We start from the raw sequence: 19,295 nt of genomic DNA, 5'->3' as shown, positions 1-19,295 counted from the left end.
CTGGCTCTTGGCACCCCTGTGTCCCAGGGAATCCCAGCTGGCTCTGCACAGCCCCACTGCCTCTGCTGGCCTTCCATCCCCACGGGCTGTCCCCGCTGCCCTGGTGGCCTCTGCAGGCCAGCACAGGCTGGGAGGGTTTGGAGCAGTCACTGCAGGATTGGCTGGAACATGATCCTGACTGTGCAGAGCTGAAGCTGTGTTACTGCCTAAGAAAGGCCTTGCCATATGAAATATTAAAATGCTCACTTTCCTGTGTGATGGAGGTGCTTGCTTTTGAAAATTCTTGTCCTTTCCTAAGCGCAGTGCGAGCTTCTGTACCACAGTTGATTTTCCACCCCCTCACACTCTGCCCCTTGGCAAAAGACTGGATTCAAGGTCAGTGTTTTAATCTTACTTGCATAATAAGTTATTTCCATCTTGTTTTAGGAGGTCCCTGGTGGCTTTAAAGCCTGTTGTATTGCATAACTTTCAGATTCCTTGGTGATGACTGTAAAAACAGAATGAGAACAAAAAATGTTATTTGAAAATGGAATCATATGAATGACAAACCTAATAGTTTTCCTTGATTTAAAAAATCCAGAGTAAAAGCTTTCTTTACAAAGGAGATTACTGTTCCTATCAGGTATATGGAAAATGGATTTCAAAATGTGAGTGACTCTACACATGATTTTTATACTGTAGAACTGTTTAGTGTTCACTAAAAGGCTGATATTGGAAATTCATGTCAGGCTGTTAAATAACACTTGTGTTTTCACAATTTGTACTGTCAGTGGAAACTTTTTGGGGTATTTCTATTTACTGTAGTGGACCTTGTATAAAAGCTGTAATTTTAGCAGACTTCCATAAAACAATAAGAGAGGAATGGACATCTGTGACTGAGATAAGCTCACATTGATAACATGGTAGAACGAAATTGGAGGGCTTCCAAGGCAAAGATTTTCAACAGCAATAGCAGCCCTATACAGCAGCCCAGTGTGTTTGTATCATTTACCAGCAAGAGGAAGTGTTCTCTGCCTGCTTCCAAGCAGCTGACAAAGAACTGATTAGGGATTTTGTAGCAAAATCCAAAATAGAACTTGTCTGTCATAAGATTTTCTATACCTTGTCTTTGAAGAGGGTATTCACATTTTCAGGTTTTGAAACTTGCTTTAGTTAGGCATTAGAAACCAGGACTGCATGGGAAGTTCACGGGGAGTGAGGTTTGAGTTACTCGCAATTAGAAGCCTGGTTTAAAAAATTTCAGTGCTCCCCTGTTTAACTCTGTGCAGTAAGAAGTGTTCTTGCATGATTGGAATGTGTTAATTACAATCACTGGTTGTCCGCTGGCAGAGGCAGGGAGCCCTCCCCATCTTTGAAGAGCTGAGTTCCCTGTATCACACACTTGGTTTGTTATTTTTCACCTAGCTAAAGTGCATGAAGCACACACACACTAAGGACAAACAGGAAAGAGGAGATAGTGAAAAAATATTAAAGCATTTAGACAACTTTATTGAGAGGCACATACAGAAAAGTAATAAGGACATGCAGAAAGATAAGATGCTTTAAGAGAGAAAACACATCTTGAAAGGAAGTATTAATGGACTAGGTTTTAGTACTTCTTAAATGTTGCATTTGCAGTTCTCTGTTTTGGTGATGGAGAGGACAGAACCACAATTCCTCACCAATGTGTTGAGTGTAGGATGTTTCCAGCTGCCACCTTCACTTTTGCTTCACTTAGGCTTTGGTGGCAGAGCAGCAAACCTCAGTGTCCTCTTGTGTGAGCATGAGATGTACTCTGGGGTCATAGGAACAGAAAGAAAAAAACTAGAATTATCACCAGAATAATGAAATAATTCAAGCATTCTTGCATAAATAGTGCAAGTTGAAGAAGTGTGTTAATAAGGAAAGGGCCTCCCTAAAGCATTTCTTGTGTCTTTGGAAGAAGAGTGAGAGGAAAAATTTGCACTGAGGAAATAATCCAAAAATCATTGACTTCTCACATGGCTCTAGCTCTGGGCCTTTATTCTGCTGCCAGCAGCTGACGTGCAAGTCTGCTGTGCTGCTCTGTACCCTGTGTAGGGTCAGTCTGCATTTCTGGGCCTTTCAGCAATGGAAAGGAAGAGTGCATCATTTCATGTCAAACCAGAATTTCCTTTCTGAAAGTATTTCTTTTGTCCCCTCTCACAGATGCTCTGACCAGGCAAATGTAGGTCACTCTGCTGGCAGGTCTACAGTTAACTTTTCAAAGGACAGTTCTGTTGTTATTTCCTTAACCAGTAGCCACAGTGTTGTGATGCAATTTCTGTGACCTGTTCTAGTCAATTCCGGTTCCTAGAGGTGGAAAAATGTGTGATTGCTGGACCTTCAGGTTCAAGAAGGTATTATTTTCTCAGGTACAGAAAGAACATAGAGAGAGAAGAATTGGATCCCTTTGTAAGGATACATTTTCCAGAAAGATCTAAGAGCAGGCATGGTAATCAAAGAATTCATGGTGGTAGCACTTGGGGGATTTAAAGCCATGTGAGGAAGGTGTTTATTTTCCTTCCAAATAAAATTCTGGCAATAATGCTCAAATGAGGGGTTTCTTCACAAAATGAGTAGCTAGTTGGGATAGCTCAGGTTGACTTTTTGCTGTCACACCTCTCATCTGGGTATTAATCTACATGACATGCTCTAGGTCTTATTATTACCAAATCAGTATCAGTTCTCATTATGCTACTACAAGCATGCTTTGAGTGGGATTGCCAGAAATAACCCCCTAACACAGTACAATAACTGCAAACCATTCAAGCTAGCTTATTCTTAATACTGAACATTTCACCCCTTTCTGAGCTGGGCTCACTGAAGGAGGAGGAGTGTGAGCCCTGCTGCTGTTTAGTCAGGTACCACTGAATTAGTGCCCCATCAGTGAGGGCTACAAACAGCCAAACCTCCCATAAAGGAGGGAAGGCATCTCAGCAGAGTTATGAGGGTACTTGCTTTGAATTTCTGCTGGTTTACCTGCCAACTGCATGGTTGCATTATTCAATCAAATCTTAAAGAAGAGGCTAAGAATTGCCTGGGATCAGAGGTATTATTGAAAAAGAGGATTGAAGTATTTGGGTTTGATTTTGAAATCCTATCTCAGTGTTGAAAGTCACATAAATGAGGTTATACAGCACTTGCTGAGAGATCAGTAAAGGCAAATATACTGAGTTATTGTACTGGGTATATTGCAGCTATGCTGAACTGGGGTATCAGTGCTGATCTCTGAGGATGGAAGGTTTAATTTAAGATAGTCCACATACCATTAATTAAACCTGTTCCCAAGAGACAGTTTATTTAGTGACCTTATTGATTAATTTTACTGTCTCAGAAAAATGTAAATATCTTTTCCCCCTAATATGATGTAGAAATGAGAGCTTTTGTGGTGTCATGTGGTATAATCCATTTTTCTTCAGAAGAAACACTTTTTAGGCATTGCTGGTTACTCTGTGAATTCTAGCAGTTGAATTTTTTAAGACAAATATGCTCACAATGATTTTACTACTCTTATGTATGTGTGATACATGGGAAACAGTGCCTATCCACAAATCATGATGTGGTTACCAAAGTTACCATGAATGTAAAAAGGGCAGTTAGTTCCCTTGCTTTAGTTCATGGAAATGCCAGTAGTAAGATGCAGCAACAGCCTGGCCTGTTGAGCTGCCCTGCAGTGTGATGGTGAAGGGAACAACGTGCTGAGTGTGGCACAGGTTGGTGTCTGAAGAGAGCAATGTGCTGAGTGTGGCACAGGGAAGGGAGCAATGTGCTGGAGAGTGGCACAGGTTGGTGTCTGAAGGGAGCAATGTGCTGGAGAGTGGCACGGGTTGGTGTCTGAAGGGAGCAATGTGCTGGAGAGTGGCACAGGTTGGTGTCTGAAGGGAGCAATGTGCTGGAGAGTGGCACAGGTTGGTGTTCTGAGGGAGCAATGTGCTGGAGAGTGGCACAGGGAAGGGAGCAATGTGCTGGAGAGTGGCATAGGTTGGTGTCTGAAGGGAGCAATGTGCTGAGTGTGGCACAGGGAAGGGAGCAATGTGCTAGAGAGTGGCACAGGTTGGTGTCTGAAGGAGCAATGTGCTGGAGAGTGGCACAGGGAAGGGAACAATGTGCTGGAGTGTGGCACAGGTTGGTGTTCTGAGGGAGCAATGTGCTGGAGTGTGGCACAGGTTGGTGTTCTGAGGGAGCAATGTGCTGGAGAGTGGCACAGGTTGGTGTTCTGAGGGAGCAATGTGCTGGAGAGTGGCACAGGTTGGTGTTCTGAGGGAGCAATGTGCTGGAGAGTGGCACAGGTTGGTGTCTGAAGGGAGCAATGTGCTGGAGAGTGGCACAGGTTGGTGTCTGAAGGAGCAATGTGCTGGAGAGTGGCACAGGGAAGGGAACAATGAGCTGGAGTGTGGCACAGCTCGGTGCCTTTGGCCCTGCTTTGCAGTGTGTGATGCACTCTCAGAGGGCTGTCTGAGCTCTTGTGACCAAACATTTCACAGAGGTGTCTCCTCACTGCTGTAAGGCCAGTTTCTAGATCAGTGAGCAGACAGGCATGCATTTTGTAACATGAAACAGTCAAAGGGCTTCCTTCTCTCATTCATTCATGTTTAAGTGATTTTCTCCAGATTGATTTGGAGCTGGTGCAAAGTGAGTACGTGGAATGCAGAGCAGCACAGGCTGTGGTGCAGTGGGAGTGGCAGTGCAGGGTGGCTTTTGATGGGAATCAGCCTGACTGCTGGGAGCTCTCCTTCTTGAGTAGGTGGAAACCTGTTCCCAGATCCAGTAGATCAGTCATTTTTGTTAAAAATGATTCCTGTCAAAGAATCTGCTAAAACACTGTGAGGTATAAACTCACTAACAGTTATGAACAGTATAAGACAGTTTATTTTGTGACTTAAGGGGGAAAAAATTTACGGTGGAATCTTTTGAAAGTACACCTTGTTAACTGTGTGCCTAATAATATATAAAGCATGAAAGAAAATGAAAAGCAGTAGGAGGGCAGGAAAGTAAATGATTGACTTGGACAATTGTAGGCCAGTCACAGTTTTGAATTATGGAGGAAATGCCATGGATTAAATGTGCATGTCTGAAATTATTTTAAGAACATTATCTAGTAATAAAAAAAGTAATAAAAAATAGTACATTAAAAATATATGCCCATAGTGATCCTGTTAACAGAAACTTAAAGAATTAGGACCAGGTTTTTTCCAATTTGACATTTTGTCTCCAAGGACTTTTCCATCTCCCCCCATTTTTTTTTCTTCGTTACATTTAAAATAATTGAGTAATATTTCAATAGCTTCATTGCTGACAGGAATAGCTAATAAGTCACTTTCAGTTCTTCAGAAAAAGAATCAAGGCAATTCTGTACTAAATACTCAAACTGTGAGTAGATGGGTAGTGTCCTTTAAAACCTGTCAATTAATTACAGTAATGTGGTGCTGCAAAATAGATAATTTGCTATGATCTCAAGTGTTAGGCAAAATATTGGCACACTTCTCCACAGAAATAGATTTAATTAAATTAATGTATGTAATTGATTCAGTTATAGACAATTTTGCCTAAAAAGCAGTTCTGTTAAAACTATGATGAGTAGAAGGGCTTAAATTTAAGCCAAAGAGCTTTGATAGGGATCTAGGGGGACTCAGCTCCTTTAGAAGTAATTTTCTAGCCAAAATCAAAGAACTGCAGTTTTGGAGTATTTTTTGAAATGGAAATAAATAGCAGCAACACCAAAGCACAAATCAGTATAGTTTAAAAGACTTTTGCAGTGATAAATAATGTGGGCTATTTTTGGGAAATCAAGTACAAATAACATTTGTAACCTGTCTTCTCTCTTTTCTTCCACTTTCATCGTGCACATGGAACCTCTGTTTCTGCTGATAGATCAGTGTTAAGTTCAGCTGGAGTAGGTGCTAGCTCTGGGCTCTTGCTGTGCTGATAGGGCACAAGCACAGCCAGCAACACTTCAGAGAATGGATTATGGGCAGCTGCTGAATTCCTGAGTGAGGAGAACCTGCAAGAACCTGGAAAATGCTGAGCCCTGGGCACCCTGAGATGCAGCTGGACCAGGCTCACTGAGGACAGGGCTTTCCTTAGTATGTTAGAGGACTTTAATGTTCATTCCAGGACAGGACTCCTGGGAAAGGAAGCCTTTGAAGGTTTTGAAAAAAGCTTCAAACTTGACCAAACTCTACACAAAATGAAAAGAAAGGTCTAGGTCTTGTTTTTACTCTATCTGAGAATCTGTGGTGAGATTCTGTTGTCTTTCATTAGTGTGATTGTTGTGACTGGGAATACAGGAAAGAAAACCATCTCCCTCTGCTTGTGGAATTATTTCTGCCAATAGACAAGAGAAAATCTAGGGGGAAAAAAAATCTGTAATTTGTATGCAGTTTTTTTTCTCCTTATCCCTGGTGAAACTGGTGGCTGAAGGTTGTTACCATTCCAAAACATTTCACTGCTTCTGAAGAAATCATGTAAGGTTGTGAATTGAAAATAGGAGCAATCAGAAGCTTCTTTGGGTTAATTCTAAGGAAACTTTCCAGCAGTTGTAGAACAAGTCTTCCTTGTTGTCATAAATGAGTGGTTTTGCTAATGTTCACCCTTGCAGTTTTTCATTTACAAGAGAAGTACTTTGATACTAGGAGATAAGATAAATGAAATGCTGAAAAGCTCATGGAAGTACATTCTTTATTCTGCCTGACATCAGAAGAGAAAGAAAACGAGTTATGCTTCAGCTGGAAGTAAGCCAGGGAACCTTCATTTAGAGGCAGTGGGAGAAATGTAAGGAGAGAGGAAGTGATGGAAAAAGGGAAAAAATGAAAAAGGTATGTTGGAGAAAGGCTGTGTAAAGAGCACTTCAGAGAAGAGGTGGAGGCCCAGGAAATTTGCAATCTTACCTGTGTATTTTAAAGACACTGGATATCCTTAGTTCAAAGAGGGTTTCTATTCAGTATAAATAACCAGCCCACCAGCTCTGAAAGTGCTTCAGTCTTGAAGACCACTTGAGGTTCAAAGCGCTGTTCTTAGCATGAGGTCTGTGGGGCAGTGATAATGCACTGATTTGCCAAGGCACACGTTTGCTTATAGCTAAAATTAGAAAAAGCTACAACAACCAAATTCCTTTTTGACACTGCAAATGTGCTAAGAAGGTCCAGTTTCTATTATTCACTGACATATTCTCAGCATGAGAGAAATTGTTAGAAGTTACAACAGTAAAAATGCTACATCATCATCATCATGATGTTTGCTACAACTCTTACATTAACAGCACAAAACCTGATTTTCTTACTTGTCTGGGCAAATACATTTTTTGAAATAAAGAATATATTTAGATTGGCTTAAGTTTAAAGGGGCCCATCATTTTTGTTATCAAAGTGCTAAAGAGATTTGTCTGAGCAATCAAAGAGTATATGTATGTGTATATGAGAATTATGCCCAAAGAAAGGAGATTGTCAGGTCTGCATTAAACAGCTGTTAGGCCTCTGCTGGAGATGAACACAGTAGATCAGAGATGTCTGCTGGCTGTGGGCTGACATGAATTACGTAATGCTTTTCTACAAATATTTTTCTGTTAGGCATTAATTTACCTTTAGATGGTAACTCCATTCTTGGTGGCATTTTCCCCCCTTTTTGTCCTACTTGACTGCAAATATTGTTGAGTACTTGCTTTCCTCTTAGCCTGTCTTCTCTTCTTCTAGCCTAGGGAGCAACAGAAAAAATAATTCTGTGTAATCTCACTCTTGTTTAGGTCTGGCTAAGTAGGACAAGAGGGGTTCTCTTTCTTTCCTCTCCTGTATAGTTATGGGAATCTTTTCTTTCCCTCCCTTAATACCAAAACCCATTCTACTGCTCTCTCTGCTGTAACTACCAAAAGCTTCCCTCAACAATGACTGTCATGCTCACAGAGCAGATTAACAGGGATAAACAGTTCAAGAGTGCTGGTTGCTTATCTGCCAGGGCAAATCAGCACTCTGGTTCACACATCTTGAGCCAGGAAGATTGAGTAAAAGCCCCACGTGGCCATAAGGCTGGAATGGGAGGTAAATGACTTTCAGGGTTCCCAGCTAGCAAGAGTCCTGGGAGAATATAAGACTTGGGAAGAAAACAAACCCAAATGAAAACAAACCCAGAGAAAGGTCCCTTTGATCTGGGGACTGTCTGACATCTGTAGCACTTCTGTTTCTAGAAAATAAGTATGTCAATTTATAATCTCTGGTTTTCACTGGAGTTCAAGTCTGTTTTGCATATATATTAAAACATAAATGTATTTTCTGTACAGAAAGAAAATTATTTTTCTTTAACGGTGTCTCCCTTCCTGAGCTGCAAATGTCACCCAGAATAACTGCATTCACTCATGGCTCTGAACTGGAAGAAATGGTTTTTTGCCAACTTACTTGTCAGACTGCAGAGATAGGATCAAGGCCTTTTGAGATTGCTGATACATCAAGCTAGACTACATCTTGTTCATATTTATTATAAGTCCTGTAAATACCTAAGTGCTCCTTTGCTTATGGAGTCAATAACTGTTTTCTCTCTCTCTCTGTTTTTAGAAGCAGAAACAGAAATCCCATTGGTCCAGGGAAGTATGGCTATGGGAAGGTGCCGTACATTTTACCTTTACAAACTGACACTGGCCAGCAGCCCCAGAAGCTGCGGCGGCAGCGCCAATCGTCCAGGAGCCACCTGTTCCAGCAGAGCCCGAGCCTCCTGAGCCCCTACAGCCAGGCTGCTGCTCCTTCCTTGCAGCATGGCAGCCTCTACCAAGAGCCAGGGGGGCCTCAGGCAGGACACCCGGTCCTGGGGCCCTCGGTTTATCAGTCCCCTTCATTCCCTGTGTCTCAGAGCCTGTTCCACGGCGGTGACTCCAGCCCTCAGGCCCTGCAGGGCCAGCCCCAGCCCCAGAGGGCTGCAGCCATCGTGTGCATTGGTGCCTACAAGCAATACAAACTCTGCAACACAAATGTAAGTCTGCTTTTCCTGTGTTTCGTGTGTTTGACAGCTGTTGGTTTTCCCTAGTATGCAAAATGTTCACCTAATCATCAAGTTAAGTTGAATTTTTTAAAAATTAATTTAATTATTATTTTTGTGAAGTTATTTTAGAGTGTCTTGGGGAATACTGAAAATAGATCTGTAATATTACAGTTACCTAATACTGTACCTTCAAGGGCTTTAATCAGTCACTTCATCTACCAATATGTACAGTTCTAATTTGATGAAACCCAGGAGCATGAAGGAATTTGAGATAAGTATAGTAATTGAGAGAGGGACAAACATTGGCTGAACAATGTCAGAGAATGCAATAATGGTGGAAAATTTTAGTTGTACTTGTGCTGAAGGGACAAGGGAATGAATTTAGTGTAATTTTCCACTTTCATTCCGTGTTCTGGTATTATTTTGATTTTTGTGTGATGAATGTGGATTTTAATGGTAATTTTTAAGTATGTGATTCACAGTGGTGAGGAGTGGAGCATGTTGGGTTTGCATGGCCAGGTTTTGGTAGAGGGGAGGGGTGTGGGGACTGCAGGTGTGGCTTCCATGAGAAGCTGCCAGAAGCTTCCCCCATGTCCAACAGGGAAGCCAATGCCAGCCAGCTCCAGGATGGAGCCAGTGCTGGCCAAGGCCAAGCCCATCAGGGATTGCAGTACCATCCCTGTGATACTGTATGCTGAAGGGAGAAAGCTGTTGTGCAGCTGTGAGGTAGCCAGAGGAGAGCAGAGTGAGAATGTGTGAGAGGAACAGCCCTGCAGAGGCCAAGGTCAGTGGACAGGGAGGGGCAGGAGGTGCTCCAGGCCCTGGAGCTGAGATTCCCCTGGAGCCTGTGGGGCAGCCCACAGTGCAGCTGCCCTGGCCCTGCAGCCCATGGAGGGCACTGGAGCAGGGGGTGCCCTGAGGAGGCTGTCACTCCATGGAATGGCTGTGCTGGAGCAGGTCCTGCCAGGAACCTGCAGCTCCATGGACAGAGAGGGGCCCACACTGGAGCAGGTTTGGTGGCAGGACTTGTGACCCTGTGGGGACCCACAGAGGAGCAGTTAATGAAGAGCTGTAGCCCATGGGAAGTGCTCACATTGGAGGAGTTTCTGGAGAACTGTGTCTCATGGGAGGGACCCGTGCTGCAGCAGGGGAAGGACTCTTATCCTTGAGCAGCAGCACAATCAACCCGTGCCGGGCTGGCCGCAGCCCCTGTGCCGGGCTGGCCATAACCCCCGTTTTGTCTCCCTACACCACTGAGGGAAAGAGGTAGAGCTGGGAAGAAGGGAGGGCTAGGGGGAAGGTGTTTTTAAGATTTGTTTTACTTCATGCTCTGATTTTGATTGGTAATAAATTTACTCAATTTCCCCAAGTCAGGTTTGTTCTGCCCATGACAGTAATGGGTGTGTAATCTCTCCTGATCCTTATCTCAACCCATTAACCCTTTGTTATATTTTCCATTCCCTGTTCAGTTGTGCTGGGGAGTAATAGAGTGACTTTAGTGGGTACCTGTCACCCAGCCTGGGTGAAACCACCGCAGTCACTGACAAGCCTAATGTTTTTCCATGAAAGAAACTGAAAAATGGAGTTTGGATAGGCCATGTTAGGAAGGCTGTCTACTTCTCAGTCCCGTAAGATGAGGTTATCCCTTTGTGAGTGCTAGTCATGTTCCAGACAGCATTTAGAGACAGCTCCCAGTAGCCTGGGCCACTCCAGTGCCTTTCTGTATTGCTCTGTGCATTCTGTTTCAGCTGATACTTTTACCAGCATTCACTTCTACGTGCTTTGATTATAACTTCTTAATTTATTGGAGCGAAAATCTGTTCTGTGTTAATTTTTAAATAAAACTTAATCTGTTATTATTTGGTTCAGAATGTTTTTCTGGGTGTAGCTGCATGCTCCAGGCAGTCTCCCATTGTATGTGGGAGGCAAGTGAGGTTTTGTTCTTTGTCCCCATTAGTGGTTTTCATCCTGCTAAAATTTCCAGTTTCTGCCTGTGCCCTTTTAGTATTTCCCAAAGTATGTCTTCCTAGTATGTTCTTCTTATTTATCCTGCTAGTCTAACTTAGTGTTGCAAAGATGTAGAAGTCTGTATTTGGATATTAAAAGCAGAACATTCAGGAGAGATCTGGATAAGTTGACGTGACAGGCCATATTTTTTTGGATGGATGAACATCTGATTCTTCTGCCTCCTAGAAATCCTGATTTGTTTAGTGAAACCTGCGTAGTGGAATATGTAACAATGGAACACAGGATAACAAAACCACAACCTAAACAAATCAGATGAGTTCCTTTTTGCTTCTTTGTTATGACTCTTGCTTTGTTTATGAATAAAGTCCATTGATTGAGACTGGAGCAGTTAATTGAAAAGACCTAATGTCAAGAAAGCTTTAGTGTATTTGTCTGGAATGGAAACCATGAACGGCTAATTTGAGCCTCTGAGAATAGTCTCTGGGACAAATTCCTCTTTCGAAAAACACTTTCTGTTTTTTGAAGGAAATGGGAAATGACCTTAGTGCATGGGCATTAATTTGGAAAGTTTTCTGAGCTAAATTTGCTCACTGTGTCCAAGCGATACACAAATGTCCCAGTCTTTATTTCATCCCTCACACATCAGTGCACAAAGTTGGACAGTATTCTGCCTGACTTAATGTGACAAAATTGTTTCCAGGGAAAGGTCTTTTAAGAGGGCAAGGGGTAAGAGATGAGGAAGTTAGAAATGAGGTGGAAGAAAGAAGCAATCTGAGATTGCCAAGGTATGGAGAAGGAAGGTTTGTAGAAAGCATTTCTTGAGAATGGCAAGTGGGCTGGAGAGTAGAGGGCAGTGAGTTGTGAATTGGACAGTGGTTGGACAGGTCAGCATGGTTAGTGGTTTGGCCAGTGGCAGATTTCTTTTGATAGAAGAGAACAGGAGTGAAAATATTTTCATGTTAGTTTTAGAATCTGCTGTTTAAACACAAGAATTCAACTGATGAAGAGGAAACAGATGAGCACACTGCTGCTGCCTCTTTGCCATTGTTGCTTGTATAAATACAATTATAAAAAAATCTGTAGTACAGGAGATTTAATAGCAAAGAGAAATTGTAGCTGAAGTAGCTTCTCCTAGCATAGAACTCTACATAATGATATTCTTTATTTAGTAATGTTTCTGTTACCCTTGGAGAGGCTGTAATTGCTATTCAGGGTTATTTTGCTCCCCAGAATGTGGTAATTAATGTAATTATAAAAAAGAAGTTGCTAAGAACAGTTGTAGTATAAGGCCAGGATGAGAACAAAACAAGGCTGATAATGTTTCACTTTGTTTGCTTGTTCTTCCTGATTAAATGCTTCTGCACGCGGGCTTTAATTTAATTTATCAGCAGTGACATGTACCAGTGGTCTTGCCAGCAAGCAGAGAACAGTATATTTTTATTTCTTTCTTTTCTTTGATTCTTCCTGGAGCATACCAAAACTGAAAATCTCATTTATTGGAAGTATTCTGTTAACCCTTATCCTGGTACTTGGCCACTCCCTCTACAGTTTCTCCTGAGGGCAACTAATTAATAACAAATTAAGTTAATCTGCCTTGGTCCATTAGGTCATTTCCTCATTATTGTACATTTATTGTTTTTTCATTGATAGCTGAACTCATTTCACATGACTGACAGATTGATTCATTAAAGGTAAACTTGTGAGGTTTGGTTAGGGAGAGCCTAGGAAGTGCTTGTATTTGTTCAAGTGTTCCTGCAGGTCGTTAAACCTATTTTCTTATTATATAAGTGGCTTCCCCTGTTCAGCACCTTGCATGCAAGCTCACCTCAGAACACACAGCTGCCTGTCACCCTCTTTGGCAGGAAACAGGCAGCAAACATCTCTCCTTACCTCACAAACAGCTCTGGCTGATCTAACTGAAACCATAAGCTACCTGCAATACAACAGGATTCTTCCAATGTGGTCTCAATTCCTTCAGAAATAGGGAAGTGGTGAGTAAATCTCCCTTATTTCCCCCTGCATTAAAGGAGAAGGGATTATATGCATGTGTGGTTGAAACAGAATTTGAATTCAACCTTTGTGTGGTTTGTCACCAGAACAAAGGAAGCAACTCAAATGGAACATTTGTTTACTGAGCACTTTCTGTAATTAATTGTCTCAAGCACTGCCAAGTCCCTACTAGCTCTTCATGAGTGCCTGAACGTGTGAGAATATATTTGTAAACCAACTCCAGGCTGCAGGTCTCCTGGACAGGGTACACAAGGAGGCTTTCAGGCTTCTGGATATTCCAGACTACCTAAGGTAGCTTCATGACAGTGGCACATGACTGATGCCAAAAATGGTGACAAGCATCAGCCCTTTATTAATTAGTTCCCAGTACAACTTTTTGTACGTTTTTTCTCACCTGCATAACACCTGTGTGCCCTTTTACTTTTCTCTTGTGGTTGGTCAGTACACATCAGCATTCCAGGCCTCTTCTCCTTCAGTGCTGGTCACCTGCCTTACACATCTGCACCCCATTAAGGATGAGGCTTGGCCCCATTCCTATTCTCCTACAATCTATTCCTATTCTCTCATAGTTTCTGCATGAAGAGTGATACCTAATAGATGTAAAATCTGAATTTTCATTAGCTATGGCTTGAGGTGTGAATTTTTGGCCAAATTCATCTAGGACTTTGGAACAGTCAAGGTAAAATGTATGAAAGAGTAACTCCTGAGGGCTCAGTGAAATATTTATTAATGAAATTTTGCTGAGCACGTCCAGTTCCATTCCCAGTTGCTAGTCTGCCACTGGTCCATGTGGATTACTGTCATGTCTCCAGTTACACTGTGCTGTTTTTCTCAGTATTTGATGTGACTGGTGTCTAGCAAGAAGCCAGGTGTGTTGTGAAGCAGTATCTAGATAGGATCAGAAGACAATGACTGCTTTTACTTTCTTGGCCTGCCTCTCCAGCTGTGCCTGCTATTCATGTGGTAGCACAGCTATGGAAAACCTGGCTTTTGGTTCTGAGTAAGAGTCCTCTGTTGGATCTGTTGCTCTTGCATGCAGAGCTTTTGAAAATGGCACCTGAGCAGGGAATGGGAAATACCTGAAAAGACAATTTTGGAAATGGAAAGAGGTTTTACAGTAGAAGAGATGAGGTGAGGTAAAAGACTCAGGATCAATCCTCAGCTCTGTCAAGATGGGACAAATTAAAATATTTGATTTTCCGAAGAGTCTTATTGATGATAGCGATGCTGAGTTACAACTGTGCCACTGAAAGGTTTTTTTTGGATGCAGAATCCTAATTAAATAGAATTATAATGTTCTGCAGGAATGTGTTGAGTCCATTAAACAGTGATGTGCTTTTCTGCCACCAAAGGATATAGGTAGGCATTGGCAGGCTCCCCTGGCACCTGGGATCTTGGGCCATTCACCAGCTCACTGGTGTTCTGCCCAAGCAGTTTTGAAAATTTTCCACTCTATAGAAACTGAAACATTTCCAGTGCTTCAAGTTTTAGCTAAGGTAGAAATGGAAATGTTTAATTTTGTATGGGACTGAAAATCTAATTCCCAGACAGGTCTTTTCAGAATTGATATGGGGTGCTGCAAGTGTGCACTCTTTAATGTAGTTGGGATGCTCACACATTGAGGTGAAGACTAACAAAAGCCTATGTATTTCTTGGGTGAACTTTTTTTTTTTTTAGACTGAAAAGCCCCTTGTTATTCCCAAGGAGTTCCTGTAGGGTTTATTTATTCTCCTTTTGAGATTTGTATAGAGTAGGTGTTTGACATAAGTGGCAAAGTGGGGTTAAGATGACATATCTTTTCCTGAGGAAATTTAAACTTGACTTTATATGAGGAATTTTCCATGCAAACACTGTGGGATTGTGTGTGGGTTTGGTAGTCTGACATTCTGTGGGTGTATAGGAAACTTATTGAAAGCTTGCATTGCTTTGGGCTGTACTGTCCTTCTTTTTGAATGTTTTGCTATTTGCAGCAGAGGTGTGTAAATATTAATTCAGAATGATTTGTCACCAGTACAGGCTGAACTTACCAGAGGCTGGCACAGAGGTATTCCTTGTAAAGGATCTCATGTAGTTTGATCAGTTGTCATTTGTGTAGAAAAGAGTCACAGAGAGACATCTTTGATGGAGCTCTTGGACCACAATTGTTCCCTCTGTATCTCTGCACTGTGGTTATGTGACATTCCCTTCAACATCTGAGAACCCTGTCTTAGAAAGCATTGTGCATGATGACATTCTTATTAGAGCTTAAATAATTATGGGAAACTCTCAGCTCTAAGTCATCAGGAAAAGTATGTTGAGGTAACTTGAAAAGCTCTCTCCAAGAGTTTTATTGTGCAAGTGTGCTCTGTACTTGTGACAGTAACACAGAGTTGGCTGTTTTACATAAGGTCATTATTACTAGGTTAATTACTTATTAATGTAGTAAAATGTTCATAGTAAGTTCAAAATCACACAATTCAGAAACCCTTGATGTCTAGAGGTTTGTTGGTTTTAATTGAAAATTGAGTTACTTAGTTTGAGCCATAAATCTAATCCACTTTAAACATCTAGGAGTCCAGGAGTCATGCCCTGTTGAGACACGAACTATAAAAGCACAGACCAAAAGGAAAAGGTGCAGGTGAAAATTTGGAAATTTATACATGGCTATAGCCAGGTCCTGTATTCTCCAGGTTAGGGAGAAGTGACCAGTGGGATCTGTAACATTCTTATGGATGAGCTCTTTGACTTTATTCAAGGGCAGTGAGATATAAATAAAATACAGTAGAGCCTAGGATAGAATAAACACCTTAAGGCCATAAAACAGAAATACTCCACTGGAAAACAAAGGTTGAGAGCATGTATCAGAGATAAAAATCTACTCAGTGTGTCAGTTAGCCAGTCCATACATTCACTGTCATTGATATGTTTGGGGTTTAGCTTGAATGCTCCGGAAGCTGAATTTTCCATGGACTCTGTCAACTTCCCAATATTTTAATGCATAAGAGTACTTCAGAAGCTATGGTTAACAGTAGTACTTCAGTATTTTATGGTACTGCAGGAAGCATTGAGCTGCCTTTTTCTTCTGTGAGGTTTATTTTGCAGTTCTGGGCCTGTTGCATGGGTTGCATGATGTAGCTGGAGAAGTCTGCCTCAAGTGGAGTGAATTTGTGTCTGTGAATAGCTGAAGATTCAGACTCTCATTTTTGTATAATGGCAGTGTGACATAAGAATGTTAAAAATTCACCTAAGTGCCTCAGAATCAAAATACAAATCAGTTGCCTAAAGCTCTTCTTTCCTAACTTCCTGGTGAACTTTGAATGGGAGGTTTCATGTAGTAGTTGGCATTGTCCAAGAAGTTACCTTGCTAATTCTTGGAATAAATGGAATACATGTGTCTTGGAGAAGAGGAAAGAGGAAAAAGATCCACAGTTATTCCATCACTTCATCAGTTATGAATAGCAGCATTAGCACTTAAAATCCTGTGGAGTGATTTGGAAGCTTCATTGGGATGCTTGTTGAAATGGAATAGGGCTTTTTGTTCTGCAGTAGAACAGGACTCAGGGTGATTTAGGTTGCCTGGTTATCATTCAGATGTAACTTCTGTGCCAAGTTTTAAAGAGGAAGCTCATCAATGAAAATTGGGACTTCTCAGTTGTAACCAGATGGTTGCATTCCTGATACATCTGTAGTTTTGTTTAATAGTGCATTGTAAATTTGAGTAGTGTCATTTATCAATATAGGCAAGTGTTGTGGGAGAGATTTGAAAGCATTCCAGCTTGTCTTTGTTCCTTCTTGTCAATTCATATTGACAAAAGTGTTTGTCTGAAATTCCGGTGTGGAATTTTTCAACACTCACATAATTTGAACAAGAAATGTGCTTTTTATTTATATGTCAGTTTAATTGTATCCAGGTTTTCAAAGCAGAGGAGGCTGCAAATGTCATGATTAATTTACAGAAAACTTTTTAATGCAGTTTTGATGAATATTTGTTAACTATTCCCATTAATTACAGGTATAAAAAACATGGTCTGTCAGATGTCAGTGTCTGCTTTGGCACATTGAAGGAGTAGCTTTTTCTTGGTATTTTTAGGAGGAGATTAGTTCAGTTATTGTTGACATCAGTGCATAAGTTTAAGACATTTTCAAGCCAGATAGCAGGAAAAGAATATTTGTTACATGAATACAGGAACTTCCAGTGAAACTACAACCAGTCCTCTCTTGTACTGAGCAAGGTGAGTAGAGGAAGGAGGAAGTGCAGGAGAAGCTGCCAAAGTTAAGCTATAGATACTGAAAAAGCTGTCAGCAGTACTGTCAAGTTTTTAGTTTTAGTTTTGGGAAAGGGGGGGTGTTGGTGATTTTTTTGTTTTGTTTTATTTTGGTTTGGTTTTTTGTTTGGTTGGTGTTTGTTTGTTTTGGATTTTTTTGGTATCTAATTATAGAATTTTTAAGCAGGGCTTGGAAATAGCAAATTGCCAAAATTTGTGTAGAAAGTTAGGAAACATAAACATCAAATTATGTCTAGCAAGCATGTGTTGCTTTGCCTAACTACAGACTAGGGATGAAGTCCAAAGCCTCTCCCCCAGAAGTGGTCTGAAAGAAACCTGGCACTGCAAGCCCTGCAGTGCCCAGAGCAGGTAAACAAACCTTTTGCATATGATACATTAAGAGCCAACTGCCTACAGAACAATGCAAACCCCAGAAATAATTGCAATTGTGGTGAGATTAAAAAATAACAACAAAACCCAAACCAGTCTGGTGTGCTCTGTCTCATCTGCTTCATCAGTTGTGGTGTCTGTCCAGATGTAACACAGGCAGCACATTGCACATGTAGAGACATACACATGTAATTAGTGAAACAGAGCTTCTCTCTAGTGATAAGTTGGTAAGGCTGTTTGTCTTGTCTTAGGTTGGTGGAAAAGCCAGTCCTGTGTTGGTTATACCTGTCAAGCAGTGTTGGAGGCACTGGGTGATCTGTAGGGGGAAGAGGCCAGGGAAACATCTCCTGCCACATTCTGCAAACCAGCTTTGGCCTTTGGCTGCAGCATTCAGTAAGCTGCCAGCCAGCCCACATACTGCTTTTCCTGAATTTCTGTTTGCATCTTCATTTGTTAAAGACAGCAAGGAATGCTGATGGTCTTGATGGCTTTTTTGAGACCTCAGTTTGGGTGACTTTCTGAGGACAGGTTTTTTGGATGATGGGAGGTTTTAGTTTGAGCAGCAAAATGCCATTAGAAGGACATAGTCAAACCTGCAGAGGTTTAGAGCTTTCAGACCTGGAGTTTTGTGAGCAATCCTCTGGTAACTCTTGTGTTAAGAAAACTATTTAATTACATAATAATATAAGTTTTTATCCCAAGGTCCCTGCATAGATCAAGTGCTTAGTTATGACTGATAAGGTACTCAATGTTATTCTCTTTTTATTCAGGCTTTGGCTCCCTGCCTTAAAAATGCTCCTTGCAGAAGGTGAGAAAAAAGGCTTCTCTAAGGACTAGTTGTTGATGCTATTACTGCAGTGTTTGCTTTAAAATTCACAAAGCTGCTGTGTGACAGCAAGACCTAATATGTTGTAAGAAATAGAGCTGCACTGTGGAAGAATGAGGTTTAAGAGAAGTGTTCCATAATTAGTGCTGCTTGTCAAGTAGTTTGAATTGAATTTTTTCCCATGTTCAGTATCATATTTATCACTTGGCAATAGTCAAAGTAAAATTTGCATTGCCAAAACTTTAATTATGATTTGGCAGCTCATCTGTAAAACAGGTCCAGAGGTTTTCAGTCAGACCCCCAAACCAGAAAGTACATAGTTCACAAATTGAGAAAGGATTGGATTAAGTAATTGCACCATAGGTGACTTTTTTCCCCTCAAAACTGGTAGAGTTGCTGTTCCAGAAGCTGCAGACTGTCCTTCATGTTCCTTATTCTGTATGTCCATTTATACCTACCAGGTTTTACAGTGAATGAGACAGAGATTATGTAAATAACCCCTCCAGCTAAACATTCCCCAGAGTGAGTCCATTCTGCACACTGAATGAGTCAGAGGTCATATGGGGAAAATGGTATGCAATCATGGAATTGAGAGCAGGACCTCACAGGCAGCAAGAGCCAAGTGATACAGTAATTGCATGGACAGTCTCTTCCAGTTTGAGATTAAACATTCTTTTAAGGCCCTGTGACTTACTTTATAGTGTTTAAACAAACCAAAAAAGCCTTCAAAAGCAGAATGCCATCCTGAGATGCATCAGTATTCACAGAACTGATCAGATCACTGCAGCTGAGGCACTGGCACAGGGAGTTTGCCCTCCAGAGTACCACAGGGCGGTGAAATGCTTCCCTGGGGGGTGCTTGGGTCCTTCTCACCACAGCTGCTCCTCCCTTTCTGC

General features: G+C 41.5%; 1 protein-coding gene across 1 annotated transcript in view; it reads left to right on the top strand.

The window, feature by feature from the left end:
• THSD4 (thrombospondin type 1 domain containing 4) overlaps positions 1-19,295 on the top strand; it is a 238,819-nt gene that overhangs the window by 40,624 nt on the left and 178,900 nt on the right. Inside the window, exon 5 of the mRNA XM_054641791.2 lies at positions 8,541-8,952. Coding sequence (XP_054497766.2) covers positions 8,541-8,952 — 412 coding nt within the window. The remainder of the gene's footprint in view (positions 1-8,540; positions 8,953-19,295) is intronic.

This window comes from Agelaius phoeniceus, chromosome 13, assembly GCF_051311805.1.
Source record: "Agelaius phoeniceus isolate bAgePho1 chromosome 13, bAgePho1.hap1, whole genome shotgun sequence".
NCBI classification, from domain to species: domain Eukaryota; kingdom Metazoa; phylum Chordata; class Aves; order Passeriformes; family Icteridae; genus Agelaius; species Agelaius phoeniceus.
Note: the sequence above shows the minus strand (reverse complement) of the source record. Positions and strands in the feature narration are given on the sequence as shown.